General features: G+C 40.3%; 1 protein-coding gene and 1 long non-coding RNA gene across 3 annotated transcripts in view; one reads left to right on the top strand and one right to left on the bottom strand.

Annotated features, from left to right (window-relative positions):
* Positions 1-1,344: 1,344 nt before the first annotated feature.
* Positions 1,345-16,823, bottom strand: ARG1 (arginase 1). Its single transcript, XM_061427999.1, has 8 exons — positions 16,738-16,823; positions 12,106-12,178; positions 8,150-8,324; positions 6,151-6,310; positions 5,230-5,324; positions 2,192-2,296; positions 1,843-1,979; positions 1,345-1,595 (listed from the first exon to the last, which is right to left on the bottom strand). Exons 1-8 carry the CDS (start codon positions 16,792-16,794, stop codon positions 1,429-1,431), a joined length of 969 nt encoding a protein of 322 aa, XP_061283983.1. The 5' UTR covers positions 16,795-16,823; the 3' UTR covers positions 1,345-1,428.
* The window catches only part of LOC133254024 (uncharacterized), a 77,182-nt gene continuing 74,341 nt past the window's right edge, over positions 15,720-18,560 (top strand). Inside the window, exons 1-3 of one of the 2 annotated variants that reach the window (XR_009738534.1) lie at positions 15,720-15,895; positions 16,712-16,832; positions 17,212-17,351. This is a non-coding gene — a long non-coding RNA (uncharacterized LOC133254024). The remainder of the gene's footprint in view (positions 15,896-16,711; positions 16,833-17,211; positions 17,352-18,560) is intronic. The other variant, XR_009738533.1, reaches the window with a different exon arrangement.

Raw genomic sequence — 18,560 nt, 5'->3', positions numbered from 1 at the left:
GGGGATATATATATATATATACATATATACATATACATACACCTATGGCTGATTCATGTTGAGGTTTGACAGGAAACAGCAGAATTCTGTAAAGCAATTCTCTTTCAATAAAAAAAAATAAATTAACTTTTTAAAAAAAAGAATAACAGTAAAAATTCTTTCATGGAGCCTGCTTCATTACAGACTCCACTTTGAGTTCCATGTAAGTTGGAGGAAAGGGAAAGAGTTCACTTCCCTTGTTTTGATTCTAGTTTATTTTCACTTACTTTTCCACTTCCTTCACTATATAATAGAGCTGAGATGAGTTTTTAGGATGTTCAGGAGTTCAGCCAGTGAGTACACTCTTAACTGCAGTGAGTGAAAGGTGGGGCATTTGGAAACTTGGGAAAGTGTTAGTTGCTCAGTTGTGTCTGACTCTTTGGGACCCCTTGGACTGTAGCCTACCAGGCTTCTCTATCCATGGAATTCTCCAGGCAAGAATACTGGAGTGGGTTGTCATTCCCTTCTCCAGGGGCTCTTCCTGACCCGGGGATCAAAGCCAGGTCTCCGGTATTGCAGGCAGATTCTTTACCAACTGAAATAAGTGAAAGGTGGGGCATTTGGAAGCCACAGATAATTTTCAGTGAAATCGCAACCCAAATTAGCATATCTTAGAAACAAAAATAGTTGATTTCTTTCCTCTGTTTCCCAAAAGACTATCTGAATAGCAGCCATGCTTAACATGATATTAACCAATATTATGCTTGAGGTTTAAAAAAAGTGAGACATGGTCATCTAACATCAGTGAACTTAGAGACTGCCCAAACCCTATAATAATCCATTTTACAGATGAGGGAACCAGAGCAAAAGAGTTTAAATAACTTAACCAAGGTCTTACAGTGTTTTGGAGATAATAATTTCACTGTGGTTTTTTAAGTATTTATGGTAGTCTAAGCAGGGTGTGTGTGTGTCAGTATCTGTGTGTGTTGCGTGTATTTAGAAACTTGTATAGGGATGACAGAATCTTAGATAGAGAAGAGCAGTTTCTAGGCATTACAGCTTTGAACAACATGGAAATATGGTCCCTTTTCAAGTTGGGTAGTTCTGTCTCCTGATATCAGGAGTCCCACTGTACATGTTCGGGCTGATAAAAGTGTTTATTTTTAATGCCAGCAAATTTTTATTTGAATATGAATGTATGTTTCTCTAAGGATAAGTCTTTTGCCAAAATGGGAATATAAACTTTTTAATTTCACAAAAGTTAGCATTTCCATATCTTGAATTTCACACCAAGAGGGAATTGATACAGTTTACACTAATTGTACTAATATTTACCCAGGCAAAAGATTTTCCTGAAAGACCGAATCTTTGGGACGATGACTGTAACTTTATTAGATTTGCTAATTATGTCATTTAGCTGTGAGACTTTTTTATATGATGATTCCATGTTTACTTTGGTGGGCTAAGGTAATCAATAGGTTTATGGTTACCCTCTCGAGCAACCCCAAAGCAAGCCATGGTTATTGCTACTGTTGTGTTCACTGTTCGAGTCACTTCTTCTGGTGTCTTCCCCAGAGATGGATTCACTTCCATTATATCTAATCCTGAGAGTAAACCTATAACAACAAATGGAAATAATGTAATTTATTAAATAGCTGACATTTGTAATTTAGTACAGACTGACTTGAATTATTATCCAGGAGTGCAAAGAGGTAGTAACAACTGAAAACATTTCAGTCCTTGTATTATGCAGTGGGCATTCAGAGAGTGTCAAGTTGGGGCTTTGTTTTCAGATCAGGGAGGTATCGATACATATTGGCCAGATGTACACTTTGTCTTGTATTCATTCAGAGTTTTACTCACCTGTTTTGTAAATTTCTTCTGTGATGTAGAGACCTTCTCTGTAAGTCAGACCTCCCTGGACTGGTGTGCCAGTAGCTGGCGTGAAAGATGGGTCCAGTCCATCAACATCAAAGCTCAAATGAATTGGCCTTTTCTTTCTTTTAAAAGGTGGGAAAGGAATTCAGGTTAAAGTTGGTGGTTTAATATTTAGTAGAAAATTCAGTTCTTTGTTTTACAAAAAGTGACAACCCTGTGAACTTTCATGATTATACTTGCAGGCTTTGTTATTAACTTACATTGACTAGTATTAGTAGCAAGTCGTTTTAATAATATTTATGTTTATACACACACACACACAAACACGTCATACCTTCCTAGTAGATAGCTGAATGTTTCTTCCATCACCTTGCCAATTCCCAGTTTATCCACTTCAGTCATTGAAAAGTATTTAATTCCCAGAGTTTTCAAAATATAGCTATGAAAGAGAAGATATTAAGAGAATCTACAGTTTATAAGGAGGCTGACCCTCTTGTTTCCTTTTAGAGAAAAGATCAGTGTGGTAACATTCAAAAATTATTTAAGGGGCTTCCCTGGTGGTCCACCGGTTAATAATCCACCTTGCAATGCAACAGACATTGGTTCGATCCCTGGTCTGGAAAGATCACGTGCTGCAGAGTGACTAAGCTAGTGTGCCAGAACTACTGAACCAGCGTTCCAGAGCCCGTGAGCCACAACTGCTGAAGCCGCACACTGCGACTACTGAAGCCCCCATGCTCTAGACCCCATGCTTCACAATAGAAACCACCACGTTGGAAGCCCAAGCACCACAACAGAGTAGCCCCCACTCGTCGCAACTAGAGAAAGGCCATGTGCAGCACCAGAGACTCACCATAGCCAAAACATAAATCTTTAAAAATATATATTTAAGTTTGGTGAACTGTATGTATATATCAATAATTTTTAAACAGCAAGTCAAGGTAAAAATCACCTAAATACATACATATATATCTATGTTGTTGCTGTTTCGTTTGTAAGTCTTGTCTGACTCTTTGCAACCCTATGAACTGTAGCCCACCAGGCTCCTCTGTCCATGGGATTTCCCAGGCAAGAATACTGCGGTAGGTTGCCATTTCCTTCTCCAGGGGATCTTTCCAACCCAGGAATCAAACCCACGTCTTCTGCATTGGCAGGCAGATTCTTTACTGCTGAGCCACCCGGGAAGCTCGTATATGTATATATATGTGTATATTCACGACCCAGATAATCACGATGGTGTGATCACTGACCTAGAGCCAGACATTCTGGAATGTGAAGTCAAGTGGGCCTTAGAAAGCATCACTACGAACAAAGCTAGTGGAGGTGATGGAATTCCAGTTGAGCTATTCCAAATCCTGAAAGATGATGCTGTGAAAGTGCTGCACTCAATACGCCAGCAAATTTAGAAAACTCAGCAGTGGCCACAGGACTGGAAAAGGTCAGTTTTCATTCCAATCCCAAAGAAAGGCAATGCCAAAGAATGCTCAAACTACCACACAATTGCACTCATCTCACACGCTAGTAAAGGAATGCTCAAAATTCTCCAAGCCAGGCTTCAGCAATATGTGAACCGTGAACTTCCTGATGTTCAAGCTGGTTTTAGAAAAGGCAGAGGAACCAGAGATCAAATTGCCAACATCTGCTGGGTCATAGAAAAAGCAAGAGAATTCCAGAAAAACATCTATTTCTGCTTTATTGACTATGCCAAAGCCTTTGACTGTGTGGATCACAATAAACTGTGGAAAATTCTTCAAGAGATGGAAATACCAGACCACCTGATCTGCCTCTTGAGAAATTTGTATGCAGGTCAGGAAGCAACAGTTAGAACTAGACATGGAACAACAGACTGGTTCCAAATAGGAAAAGGAGTATGTCAAGACTGTATATTGTCACCCTGTTTATTTAACTTCTATGCAGAGTACATCATGAGAAACGATGGACTGGAAGAACACAAACTGGAATCAAGATTGCCGGGAGAAATATCAATAACCTCAGATATGCAGATGACACTACCCTTATGGCAGAAAGTGAAGAGGAACTCAAAAGCCTTTTGATGAAAGTGAAAGAGGAGAGTGAAAAAGTTGGCTTAAAGCTCAACATTCAGAAAACGAAGATCATGGCATCTGGTGTCATCACTTCATGGGAAATAGATGGGGAAACAGTGGAAACTGTCAGACTTGATTTTTCTGGGCTCCAAAATCACTGCAGATGGTGACTGCAGCAGTTAAAAGACACTTACTCCTTGGAAGGAAAGTGATGACCAACCTAGATAGCATATTCAAAAGCAGAGACATTACTTTGCCAACAAAGGTTCGTCTAGTCAAGGCTATGGTTTTTCCTGTGGTCATGTATGGATGTGAGAGTTGGACTGTGAAGAAGGCTGAGCGCCGAAGAATTGATGCTTTTGAACTGTGGTGTTGGAGAAGACTCTCTTGAGTCCCTTGGACTGCAAGGAGATCCAACGAGTCCATTCTGAAGGAGATCAGCCCTGGGATTTCTTTGGACAGAATGATGCTAAAGCTGAAACTCCAGTACTTTAGCCACCTCATGCAAAGAGTTGACTCATTGGAAAAGACTCTGATGCTGGGAGGGATTGGGGGCAGGAAGAGAAGGGGACGACAGAGGATGAGATGGCTGGATGGCATCACTGACTCGATGGACGTGAGTCTCAGTGAACTCCGGGAGTTGGTGATGGACAGGGTGGCCTGGCGTGCTGCGATTCATGAGGTTGCAAAGAGTCGGACATGACTGAGCGACTGATCTGATCTGATCTGATAGATACAGATCTATATACAGACGGGTTTCCTAGGTGGCTCAGCAATAAAGAATCTACCTGCCAATGCAGGAGACATAAGAGACATGGGTTCGATCCCTGGGTCGGAAAGATCCCCTGGAGGAGGGTATGGCAACCCACTCCAGTATTCTTGCCTGGAGAATCCCATAGAAAGAGAAGCCTGGCGGGCAACAGTCCATAGGTTTCAAAGAGTCAGACATGACTGAAGTGACTTAGCATGCACTTAGATACAGATATAGATATAGGGTTTCCTAGGTGGTGCTAGTGGTAAAGAATCTGCCTGCCAATGCAGGAGACTTAAGAGACTATTTTCTCTTATCTCTGTCCCTGGAGGGGGAAGATCCCCTGGAGGAGGAAATGGGAACCCAGACCAGTATTCTTGCTGGGAGAATCGCATGAACAGAGGAGCCTGGCAGGCATGGGGTTGCAAAGAGTTGGGCACAACTGAGCGTCTGAGCACACACATATAGATATATAGAATTGATGCTGAAAATAATTTTTTCGCATTGACTTGACCAGCACGCCTAACATGAGAAAGGACAAAAAGGAAGGTAAACCACATCAAGAAATAAACTTACTGTTCCCCAGGGTCCACATCTCTCAGACCAATATACACAATGTCTTTGGCAGATATGCAGGGAGCCACCCAGTAGAATCCTGGGACCTCAGGCATCTAGAATTGCAATGGTTCCATTGGGTTATACATAAGCAAATCTTATATTGAAAGTTAAGGACACATGTTAGATTGCATGTTATATTCAGAACATAAAATTCAAGGAAATCATTAAAATATAGTATAAAATTAGGAAGAGAATGTCTGTCCTCCTGTGCTACCCGAGGAGCGAGCATACTGTCTGTGGCTTCCCTCCCTCCAGTCACCCACTAGTCTGCCTTGCCCCCCGACCTTGTGCTGCCTGCCCTTTCTAGAAGGATTATGTATCTGAAACAGCAGGCTGTGCCTTGAACCCTGTCCCCTCTGTCACCAACCCTTAGAACTTCTTCACTTAAGGTCTTCATCTCTCTAAACCTAAAGATGTAAGGGGCCAAATCTCATGCTTGGATGACTGTAGGCACAGAGACAGCACCCATGGAAGAAGTCTGGAGAGCACCATGGTCCTGGGAACATAGGCCTTGCTGGGAATTCATACTACCTTAGGGGAAGGCTCTAAACTAAGCAGCCATATTCTCCACTTAGGAGTGGAGAATTGTGTTCCACCTTTCTGAGAGCAGAGAATCTACATAAACTATTTGGAATTCTGAGGGGGGGGAAAAGGGGGGGGGGAGCTACTCCTGAAGTCAGTTTGCAAACTGTTAAAAACGTAGAGATACACAGTCTCACTACCTCTGTCCACCTCCCCCCCATTGCTTATCGGCTGCTGAGAAAATGGTTTGAAAATTAATCAAGAATAAAATGGCACAGGGGTTCTTACTTCCCTTCTGGCTTCTGAACTTCTGCTAAAGACAATTCTTCTGTAACAGAATACCAACCAGCTGTTTACCTTTTCCTTTAGTTCCTTCAGAAGGAAAGACACAGGTTGTCCATGCAAGTTCCCGGTTTTGGTTGTCAGTGGAGTGTTGATGTCCGTGTGAGCATCCACCCAAATGACACAGAGGTCTGGGTGGACCCTGGCATGGCCAGAGATGCTGCCGATCGCCAAACTTTAAAGGAAAAGAAGTTCGTGTGAACATCAGGTTTGCAGTATCAGTATGTTTATCACATCATTTACACAATATTCTTGCCTGATTTTTCTTTAAGTCAAAGTGGCTAATATTTATGAGAGATTTTAAACTGAAGATCCCAATTAAACAATCGCAATAAAGTATACCTAACACAATATTTACTAACAAGTTATATTTATTCACTGTAACGGCATTACTAAAAAAACTTTCATTTTTCTTCAAAACCACCTTCTAATAGCAAATTCTAGTTTCACTAAAAATTAAATATGTGAAAAGACAGTAGCCACACAAGTTTTTTAGCATGAGATATCACTCAGTTCTCAGGGTTAAAACAGGCTCATTTTCTGTACTCTCATCTCTCTTGGTAAATACTTAATTCTCCCAAGTGAATTATGACAGAGTCCTCCCATTTTTCTTAAAATCCAATTCTTTTACAATTGGGGACCATCACTCAAAACCCTTACATCTACTTCAGCCAGTGTATCCTGGACGCTCACTCTATTCAATGTTCAGATCCTCTGCTGGAACTTTCTAGTCTCCTGCTACGTATTTAAGGACTCACTCTTAGCCAGGTCCAGAACCCTCAAAATTCATCTCAAACACTCCAAGCTCCATAAAACTTGCCAGTATGGCAAAGCTAAGTAGTATCTCACACAAAAGTTAAAAGACCAGGATTTGCCATACAAAGTCTGCATTGTCCCACTTGTGAACGCTCAGGAACCCTCCAGAGAACCGTGAGCTTTCAGAAGCAGGCCTTTCTTGATGCTCTTTGTCTTTCCCTTCAGGTTTGTTTTCCTTTGTCCATGCGCCAGTCAAAATTCCCACTTACAAATTTTTTTTACTTAAAAAAAGAGAGCTCCAGTTACTCAACATGAGTTTTGTCACAGAAGTCCTGAAAACACTTTGGCTTTCAAGGAAAATATGAAGGGGGCTGAAGTAATTGACTCCTGCATTAAGAGTCATTGTAGTCTTTGCACTTTTGATCTAATCGTACTTCTGATTACATGTCCTGGGACCTTGAGAGTAAACATGGGCAGACTCACGCACAACATTATCTTTACCACATTATTCATAATGGTGACATTTGAAAATAACCTGAATATCTGACAACATGGAGAGAGAGAGAGATATATATATATATACATATATATAGAGAGAGAGATATCATACCTAGATGAAATATCAAGCAACAGTAAAAAATTATGCTCATATGTATTGTGAGGTATTAATAACATAAGGAAATCTGTAGTGTAGATGAACAAAACAGGATAACGCATACAATGGTTAAAATTATATACAAGGGAAAAATTATGGCAGGCAGGAAATGTAACAGATTTTCAAAATTCTAGTAGAAATGGTTTCTAGAGAACAATTGCCACTGTTTTTTTTCTTTTATATATGCATGTGTATTTCAAAAGTTTGATAATTACTACTTTGATAGTGTGAAACACATGCTTTACTTGTTGACATAAGTTATTTCTGTTATCACTAATCAAGTACAATAGGCTGACTATTAATTTCCTCAGTGCTTATTTATTTAGGAATGTAAGCTTGAACATTTTGCTGAAATCCATTCACATACCATGTATTTTCTGCTGTCATAGAAAAAGGTCATAACAGACTTCAAACAGAGGGAAGTTTTTGTTTCCAAAATAAAGTAGTAATCAATAAAATCAAAAGAAACAAGACAGAAAATGTGATATAAAATATTGATCAATACTTTCCTTTCCTATTTTCTCTCTTCTCATGGTTTTGGTTATACTTCCTTCACCGTATTTATACCAGACTCCCATAGAGATAAACATTTAAAAAAAAGACCTGTGGTCTCCGCCCAGGACAAGGCTGATCCTTCCAGTCTTCTTGACTTCTGCCACCACATCAGCCAGCTTTTCACTTGCTTTTCCCACACACCTTGGATTCTTCACAATTTGAAAGGGACTGTCATCAAGATTATCAGCAAAGGACAGGTCCCCATAATCTTTCACATCACACTCTATAATTAAAAGTTTTAGGTTAGTAAGTGAAGTAGCTCAGTTGTGTCTGACTGTTTTCGACCCCATGGACTGTAGCCTACCAGGCTCCTCAATCCATGGGATTTTCCAGGCAATCGCACTGGAGTGGATTGCCAGTTCCTTCTCCAAGGGATCTTCCCAACCTAGGGATCGAACCCCGGTCTCCCGCATTGTAGACAGACACTTTACCGTCTGAGCCACCGGGGAAGTTAGGTTAGTAAAGGTGATTATAAAACAGACTTTAGGATAATTCCAATTTTACCAAATAGGTGTATTTGCAAAAAAAAAAAAAAAAGAACCTGGAATGGCTGTAAAATCTCATGAAAGTAAAAACCATATCCACTATTAGCTGACATCATCATCCCAACTTCACTGCACACCGGTGCCTGCTGTATACTGGGTTCTACACCGCTGTCTGCTATACTGGGTTCTCTGAAAATTCTTCTTGACTCAGTCAGTTAGGCTAGACATGAAAGTGTAACAGTGATAAGCTGGTTTGGGCTTGAAGCATGGCGACACTGTCTTGGGTTCTGTTTGTGTGCTGTTCACTTTTCTATGATAAGCTTGTTTTGTGTAGGTAATAAAAAGCTGTTTTTAAAAATATGTATTTATACATATATATATATAGGGCTTCCCAGGTGGCTCAGTGGTAAAACGTCCACCTGCCAAGTAGAAGACCTGGGTTTGATCCCTGGATTGGGAAGATCCCCTGGAGAAGGAAATGACAACCCCTTCCAGTATTCTTGCCTGGAGAATCACATGGACAGAGGAGCCTGACCAGCTTCAGTCCATGGGGTCACAAAAGAGTTGGACACAACTTAGCAACTGAACAGCAACAATATATATTTACGCTCAGAAAAAAAAGACACTGATATTTTCTCAACTTCCTTACACTATATTAAGAGCCCTTGGTTTCATTCCAAGTGGTCATCCAACTGAAGCCACTCAGCTTCCTACTCTGCCTGCCCATTGTACCTGCCTCATAATGAGACTGTCTGAATTAAATAAGAATATATGATTAACCTAATGCTTCCATCACTTCATGGGAAATAGATGGGGAAACAGTGGAAACAGTGTCAGACTTTATTTTTGGGGGCTCCAAAATCACTGCAGATGGTGACTGCAGCCATGAAATTAAAAGACGCTTTCTCCTTGGAAGGAAAGTTATGACCAACCTAGATAGCATATTCAAAAGCAGAGACATTACTTTGCCAACAAAGGTCCGTCTAGTCAAGGTATGGTTTTTCCAGTGATCATGTATGGATGTGAGAGTTGGACTGTGAAGAAGGCTGAGCACCGAAGAATTGATGCTTTTGAACTGTGGTGTTGGAGAAGACTCTAGAGAGTCCCTTGGACTACAAGGAGATCCAACCAGTCCATTCTGAAGGAGATCAGCCCTGGGATTTCTTTGGACAGAATGATGCTAAAGCTGAAACTCCAGTACTTTGGCCACCTCATGTGAAGAATTGACTCATTGGAAAAGACTCTGATGCTGGGAGGGATTGGGGGCAAGAGGAGAAGGGGACGACAGAGGATGAGATGGCTGGATGGCATCACTGACTCGATGGACATGAGTCTCAGTGAACTCCGGGAGTTGGTGATGGACAGGGAGGCCTGGCGTGCTGCGATTCATGGGGTCGCAAAGAGTCAGACACGACTGAGAGACTGATCTGATAATGCTTCCATGAGGTCAGGAAATAAAGGCTCTATTTTTATACTTTTTAAATAAATTACAGATAACCTAAAGATTCTAATGGAGAAGGCAATGGCACCCCACTCCAGTACTCTTGCTCAGAAAATCCCATGGATGGAAGAGCCTGGTGGGCTGCAGTCCATGGGGTCTCTAAGAGTCAGACACGACTGAGCGACTTCACTTTCACTTTTCACTTTCATGCATTGGAGAAGGAAATGGCAACCCACTCCAGTGTTCTTGCCTGGAGAATCCCAGGGACTGGGGAGCCTGGTGGGCTGCCGTCTATGGGGTCGCACAGAGTCGGACACGATCGAAGTGACTTAGCGTAGCATAGCGTAAAGATTCTAAAGACCTAGGCTCACTTCCTAAAAGGCCCTGCTTAGGCTTCAAGGTACAGGTTTCATGCAAAAGTGTGATATGGGATAAGTACAGTGTTCTGAATTAATCAGTCATAGTATATTGTACTTATTACATGTCCATGTGTATCCATGAATCAGTAACACCTTCAAGAGATTCAAGTGGATATAAAATGTGGCCAAACTACGCTTGTTAACTGAAGGATCTAGCTTTCTATTCTCGCTTGGGGTCTTTTCTTTTTTTTTAACTTTATGGGGTATAATTGTTATTCACTAAAATACACTCATTTTAAATTTACAAGTCAGCTAGTCTTAGAAATATTCACAGTCTTGCAAGTACCACCATAATAAAGATTTAGAATTTTTTCACTTTCAGAATATTTTCAGTACTCCCCAAATTCCCTCCTGCCCTTTAAGTCAATCTGTGTCTTTTCGCACAGGCAACTGCTGATCTTTCTCTTGCTAGGCTTTTGTCTTTCTTAGAATTTCATATACATCATACAGTTTATAGCCTTTTGTGTCTGGCCCCTTTCCTTCAGCATGATGTCTTTGAGATTCACCCATGTTCTTGCCTGTGTTCCTGTTTATTGTTGAGTATTACCCCCATGGTACAGATGTACCACTTTTTCTTTATCCCTTCACCAGTTAATGAGCGTTTGTTGTTTCCATTTCCTGACTTTTATAAATAATGCTACTACAAACATTCAAGAAGAAGACTTTGTAGTACATGTTATCACTTCTCTTGGTAAATCTCTAGGAGAAGATTTGCTGGGTCAAGAGGTAAATGCATGTTTATTTAAAAAACTGCCAAACTGCTTTCCAAAGTGGCTGTGTATTTATGCATTCCCACCAGAAATACATGAGAGTTCTGATTGATCTCTATCCTCCCCAACATTTCATCAGGGTTTTACATATAAAGATGACCTTTACTTTAGCCCATACTTTTAAAATTATACTACTTTTCATCTGCATGCTCATGTGTATATACAGAATATATGTATATATGTACACATACTAGGATGTTAATGCAAATACTAGGTACTGCTATTATTATTATATAACCATCTTATTTTATTTCTTTTTACAAATAAGGATCCTTTTGTTAGTAATGTACTTTCTGCTGCCCTGGGCTTTTCATTTTCAGTTTCCCTGAATCCCCTACCATGCACCCACCCCCTAGTTCTTCACACACAGATTACTCTAAGAGTAGTCTCACTGGAAAGACAAAATATCTGAGTGAGGATATTCATCCAGCAGTGTTTACTGAGCATTCTCCCCTTCACTGCTTTTTTTTTTAGTAAGATGTACTTCTAAGGTTATAGCCAATGCTGCTATAACGTCACTGTGGTATAAATGTCACTCCAGACACACCCTCTTTTAACAGAAGCCTGGACCTTCCTTCAGAGTAAGAAAGAAATTGGGCTGATCAGCTTTCAACTTAGGAATTACCTTGTTCAAACCAGTGGTTACCAGTGGGGAAGGGGTGGGGGAGGGGCAATATAGGAGTAGAGGGTTGAGAGGTACAAGCTATTACAAATAAAATAAGCTACAAGGATGTAATGTACAGCATAGGAAATATAGCCAGCATTTTACAATAACTGTAAATGGAGTATAACCTTGAAAATTATGAATCACTATACTGTATAAATATGTAACATATAATGTTGTACATCAACTATACTTTAATAAAAAATTGATTAAGTAAACAGTTACCTAGTTCTTTAAGTTTCTCAAGCAGACCAGCCTTTCTAAGTACTGTAGGGCCTTCTTCCACCCCTCCTCGTGGCTGAACAATGAAAACATAGAGTAATTCAGACATTATCATATCATCAACCCCCCACAATAGAAACCTTTCTCATTAATGAGTTGAAGAGTAACTATCACTTTTTGAGTACCTACAGGGTCAGGAATTTACATTATCTCACTGTCATCACAGCAAGGTAGATTGAATTACTCTTATGTCAAATATGAAGATATAGAATCAAAAAGGTTGTATAACTTTCCTACAGGCACACAGCGAACAAGTGGCAGAGCCTTAGTTCACATCCAGATGGTTTGGATCCCAAAACTTGCAGCTTCTTTTCTCCATCACACTATGTTACCAACACAGTGGACACGTTTTGTACCAAAGCACTCTGAGAGACAGAGATACAATGATCCAAAGGAGAGGGCTTTTGTCTTTGAGTGACTCACAAGTGAATAGGGAATTTGGATATTTATTAATAATCCCAATTATAATACTTAGAGATTTACATCAACACAGTTAAAAGATATTGTAACCACAAAAACAGGATGTTCTTAACCCTGTCAGGGGTGGAGAAGTTTCAGAGAATTCTTTAGAGAACAGGCTGACATTTCTGCTGAGTCCTGCAACATGAGTAGGTCATTTAGGAAAATAGATGGGGTGATGAAGAAACTTTGCAAACCTGGAGAACAGCTTGAGTCAAAACATAAGGTAAAAAAAAAAAAAAGAGCATGACATCAGACAGACCTACGTGCAGGTCTGCATGGTAGTAAGTTAGGGCTCTTGCGGAGAAAGGAGGCAGCAGGGAAAATCATCACTTGGGAGATGAACTCACAAAGACCAACCCAGTATTTCAAGTTTTGACCTGTCTAAGCATGGTTGGCACAATGCTACCTTTGCTCTTTTTACATCGGGGAAGCTAGCATGCTTCTTCCTTGCAGTAAGTCTTCTCCAGCCCCCTGGCAGATAAGCCATCTAAAGAAATAGTTCTTTTATGTGTCTCTCTGATTCCAATTTCCAACAAGGCTTTTCAATAGAGAAAGGTACTCTGTGCTGTTAGGTGGGAGTGAAAAAGTGAAAGTGTTAGTCACTCAGTGGTGTCCAACACTTGGCGACCTCATGGACTATAGCCCACAGGTCTCCTCTGTCCATGAAATTCTCCAAGCAAGAATACTGGAGAGGGGCTGTCCTTCTGGATTCCCTTCTCCAGGTGATCTTCCCAAACCAGCGAACCAACCCTTGTCTCTTAGGCCTCCTGCACCTCACCACCAGTGCCGCCTGGGAAGCCTGCCGTCAGGTGGGAAGATGTGCCGAAAGACACCTGTGTCCATCCTCAGGGTTGCATTGTGGCACCAAACTAAGCGGAAGTTCCTCCCACCTCAAATTACCAGATGACTTGCCCTGACTACCAGGCAAATCCTCCATGGCAAATTCCTGTCCCTGGCAGCAAGGGACTCCCCCCCAACACCAGGCTCAGCCAGGCACATTTGCTCCTTCACTTCACTGCCTTTTTTTTTTATGACTCCCACCCCTACCCCCTCAACAAGTAGGTACAATTTTTAAACTCCAGTGGCACCCCACTCCAGTACTCTTGCCTGGAAAATCCCACGGATGGAGGAGCCTGGTAGGCTGCAGTCCATGGGTTTGCTAGGAGTCGGACATGACTGAGCAACTTCACTTTCACTTTTCACTTTCATGCATTGGAGAAGGAAATGGCAACCCACTCCAGTGTTCTTGCCTGGAGAATCCCAGGGATGGGGGAGCCTGGTGGGCTGCCGTCTCTGGGGTCGCACAGAGTTGGACATGACTGAAGTGACTTAGCAGCAGCAGCAGAGTGCTACTTGGCTAAAATTTTGCCTTGATTGAGTTATTTGTCATTGTCTTCTCTCCTTTATTAGATTTCTGTCCAATCTTCTCTACACTTCCAGCACTGTATTATAGAGCTGACACTTAGTAGGTGTTCAGAAATTGTCAGTGTCATAAAACTCCCTGACTCTTGCCCTCTCCCTTTCAAACTTTGGAACAAATTTTAAACACTCCTGACAAATGAACTTATTTACAAAACAAAAATAGGCTGACAAACATAGAAAGCAAATTTATGGCTACCAAAGGGGAGATAGAGATGAGGGGATAAATTAGGAGTTTGGAATTAAAATATGCACACTAATATATACAAAATAGATAACCAAAGAGGACCTACTGTAGGGCACAGAGAACTATATTCAATATCTTATAATAACCTTCAATGGAAAAGAACTAAAATTATATATACATATATAACTAAATCATTTTGCTGTACACTCAAAACTAAAACATTGTAAATCTACTATATTTCAATAAAAATTTCAAAAATAAAACCACTCTGAACTTTCAGAATTATTAAAAAAAAAAAAGAAGAAGAAATCTTATACAACCCCTTAACTGATACTAAAATTTCTCCTCCAGATCTGTATAGGATTGACCAGGACACCCTCCCCTACCCCACACAGATGCTCAAGTGCCTTACATAAAATGACAGTAAAGACATTCCCACAAATATGGAGGGCTGGCTGTATATTTACAATAGCACCGTTGTTCAGCTTCCCAGATTGACACTTTCTAGCTTTTATTTTCCATCTGATTTAAAATGCTTCTCATGTTTGGTCTTTCCTCATTGTTTCTTGTTAGCACTACTGACTTTGAAGCTAGGCTCCAATCCCTAATTGACCACAACTCCAAGATCCGCTGTAGAACTAAAGATGTAACAACTCAGGTCAGGAGCACAGGCTTTGGTATCAGTGTCTGGAATTACGGAGTCAAAGCAGTGTGACCTTGAACAAATTACCATAGCCCTCTGAGCCTTAGCTAACATGACGGGACAATAGATATAATACCTACTTCATTTTTGGTCACCACCCCCTCCCCTCAACCACTGCCCTGCAAGGCTGTGGGGCTGAGGATGGAGTTCTTTTTCAGATTCAACCTTCTAGTCATCTGCCCTTTAATCCTCTCCTTTGCTTGTTTATCCAAATTTTATGTCCCTTGGCTAGGGACAGAAATTCATATGTTGGCTGATTTTTCCCTTCTATGCTATGGCTTAGAGTAGAAAAATCTCTTAAAACAAGAAGCTTCATTCTCGTGTGTGTGTGTGTGTATGGGTCGGTAGTGTCTTACTCTTTGCATGGTGCCATGTTTTAATAAGGAGGGGCTGTAGAGGCAGGAGAAAGAATCATGGAGAACGGAAAAAGCTATGTTTCAAAATGTTATCCCCTAGAGGGGCTGTTGTTATCAGCATGTGGCCTTCTGCTGGGGTCCAGGGATCAGAGCATGTTCAAGCCATTTCCTCCCTCCCTCTCTCCCTTTCTTTCTTCCTTTCTCCCTCCATCCCCTTTTCTTCTTCTTCTTTTTTTTTAATCAATTATTTTATTGTGATCTTTGTTAGAACCTGTCAGAATAGGTGAGTACATTGAGGAATTTGCAATTAAGCCCAGCATTATAAGAAATACCTCTTTGTCAGCAAAACCTGCCTGTGTTTCGGGAGAGAACTTTGAAAGATTTCCAAGGGAAGTGAAGCAGTTTTGACTGACATTTCAAATACAGTTCGCATCTCTAACCTCTGACCTGTCCCAATTTGTTTTGTAATAAAAAAAAGTCACAGAGTGCAAAGCAAGAGTTCAGAACTAAGAGAAGCAATACACTGCTCAACTGGGCAAAGAGAAAGTTCTAAGAAACCCGAGAAACCTCATTTAAAACAACCACAACCTCAAAAAAATCTGCATGGTGAGTTTGAATTCACACTTTATCTTATTTGCTTTTGTTTTATTCTTCCCCCACCCCTTTAGCACAGACACTTGGAGGAGTTGAAGATATCTGTAATCTCATTAAATTTACCAGAATGAGTGTGCCTGGGCAAGAAAAAAAAAGACAGTATATTTAAGAGTTGTTGGCATGTTTTAGAACTTGGGAGTTCCAATAGTCTTTTCAATGTGATCAATCTGCAGGTGGGTTTCCTTTTTTGCTTTTCTTTTTTCATCCCTCAAAAGGAGGTACACAAAGAACTCCACCTAATCCATGAATCAACAATTTTATAGAATCATTAAAGCTCTAAAATAATATAAATAACTCAAAATGTTGATAAATCAATAATATTTAGTTTATTCACATTTTTAAAACTTAAAATTTACCACCCATCTATGAATTTTTCTAGGTATTAATTATATAACTAAAAAAATATATTTTCCTAAAATTCTATCTCCTTCTACATATACACAGTAACACCAAGAGCGATAAGAGCATGGACATCTAAATGAGTAGCTACAAGGCAGAAATCGTCTATTTCCACTCAAATAAAATTATTTTCTCAAAAAATGAAGAAAAGTTCGGCACATTTAAATAAAACTGGCTGGGGCTGGGATTAGGTGTTATAGTTATAAATCTAATGTTATAAGTGGATTTGTGACCATAATTATACAATGATGTAAAATGATGAAAAGACTTTAGTATAAATTTCAGGTCAGGTTGTATCAGGCTGTTTAACTAACCAGACAGTGACATCTTACTAATTTTGAAATTCGTAACTTTTCTCATAAACTGCAGTTATTCAAAGCCAGAATTTGACTCACCTGGCCCTTTGAGAAAGGAGCTCCAATGACCCCGATGGACTGTGGCTTGGAACTCATGCTCCAACACTGCTGACCGCGGCACCCGAGGTCTCCAGGTAGTCGTCACTCTCTGCAGCTCTCAATGGCGGAGGGCACATATTTTTTTCTATTTATAATTGAGTTGAATCTGTTTACTCTAATGAGGAAGAGTGGCTCCACCTACTGAACCAAAGCAACAGTCAAGTGAAGTCCAGCACATTCATACTCGGAATAACTTTGAGTCCTCCTGAGTCTAGGTCTCTAATTAATTGAGGTCATTCATGGAGCCAGTTCACACCCAGTTCACAAAGCCACCTGGTAACATTAATGTTTCCTAATCACAACCATGATTTCTTAACCACAGTCATCTTTTCTGATCATAATTAATTATAACCACAGGAGAAGTGCCATAGTTCTAGCTGTGCAAACTCAGAGCCTGGTACTTACCTCTTTCAGGTCTGTGCATCTGCCTGTGTCAAAAAACCGGGGACTGGCAAGATGGTGTCTCACATCTTTTCCAGCCCGACAACCCTGAATTCAGTTTTCACTCTAGGATTAATGGTTAATCTACAAGACACACCTCACACACTACCAGGGTAGGTCTCAGGGAAGGCATATGACTTCCCTTTCTGATTATTAATTAAAGAAAAAATTAATTGCCTGATTAATAACCAGAAGTGTTACCATACTAATTTTGAAATAGCATATGTCTGTTGTGCTCAGCTGTGTCCAACTTTTTGTGACCCCATGGACTGTAACCTGCCAGACTCCTCTGTCCATGGAATTCTCCAGGCAAGAATACTGGAGTGGGTGCCACTTCCTACTCCAGGAGATTTTCCTGACCCAGGGATCAAACCCATGTCTCTTGCATCTCCTGCACTGGTAGGTGGAATCCTTGCCACCTGGAAAGCCCCATGATATGCATGGGGAAATAACAATTACTGGACTCAATATCAACATGAAATAAAGATGTAAAAAGAGTCATTATTGAATTTTTATCGTGTGCCAGATGCTGTTTTGTTTTATATTATCTCATTTAATCCTCATATGAATTGTATGAGCTGTCTCATTATTTGTTATTTTACTGATGAAGGAACTAAAGCTCAGAGAGGTTGCCAAATGGCACAAAATGGAAAAGCCGTGACTCAGTCATAGCAATTCTGGACCCATCTAACTACTGGCCTTTACATTCTAAACACAGATGAAGTGTCACCTATGACACATAGGTGACACTTCATCTGTGTTTATGCGTCAGGCCACTGTGCCCTGGGAATATTATCACAAATGTATGGAATTAGAAGAAATGCACCTTAAAAATTCTTCCAATTTTAAAATGACACAATTATCATTTTAAAGGAAAATTCATTTAGTAGAAACTAATTTCTTTTTCTTATTGGTAAGAGAGAAGGTTGTGGACTATTTAAATTTCATAAGGGCAGGAAATTTGTCTGCTGTAACCCTGGTGCCCAGAGCAGTGTTGACATGTGATAGGCACTCAATAAATATTTATTGAATGTGTAAATTCAATAAGGTCTTACAAGGTCCATTTTAAGAGGAATATTTTCCATGGTCTTCCTATCTTTTACTTGTGGATTTGCTTGCATATCCTAGATATTTACCTCTGGGATTTTGTATAGTTAATTATTAACCTCTTACAGAACTAAAGAGCACCTAAAAAGCCTCTTGATGAGGGTGAAAGAGGGGAGTGAGAAAGCTGGCTGAAAACTCAACTTTCAAAAAACTAAGATCATGGCATCTGATCCCATCACCTTATGGCAAATAGATGGAGGAAAAGTGAAAATGGT

Source organism: Bos javanicus, chromosome 9 (genome assembly GCF_032452875.1).
Source record: "Bos javanicus breed banteng chromosome 9, ARS-OSU_banteng_1.0, whole genome shotgun sequence".
NCBI classification, from domain to species: Eukaryota; Metazoa; Chordata; class Mammalia; order Artiodactyla; family Bovidae; genus Bos; species Bos javanicus.
This window is presented reverse-complemented; position numbering and strand designations above follow the sequence as displayed.

Coding starts and splice junctions, on each gene's coding strand:
- ARG1 (XM_061427999.1), bottom strand. CDS start 16,794: ATGAGTTCCAAGCCACAGTCCATCGGGGTCATTGGAGCTCCTTTCTCA. Junction 12,179..16,737: donor CTCCTTTCTCAAAGGGCCAG/GTGAGTCAAATT, acceptor TTCATTGTTCAG/CCACGAGGAGGGGTGGAAGA. Junction 2,297..5,229: donor GATGTGGACCCTGGGGAACA/GTAAGTTTATTT, acceptor TCTCTTTCATAG/CTATATTTTGAAAACTCTGG.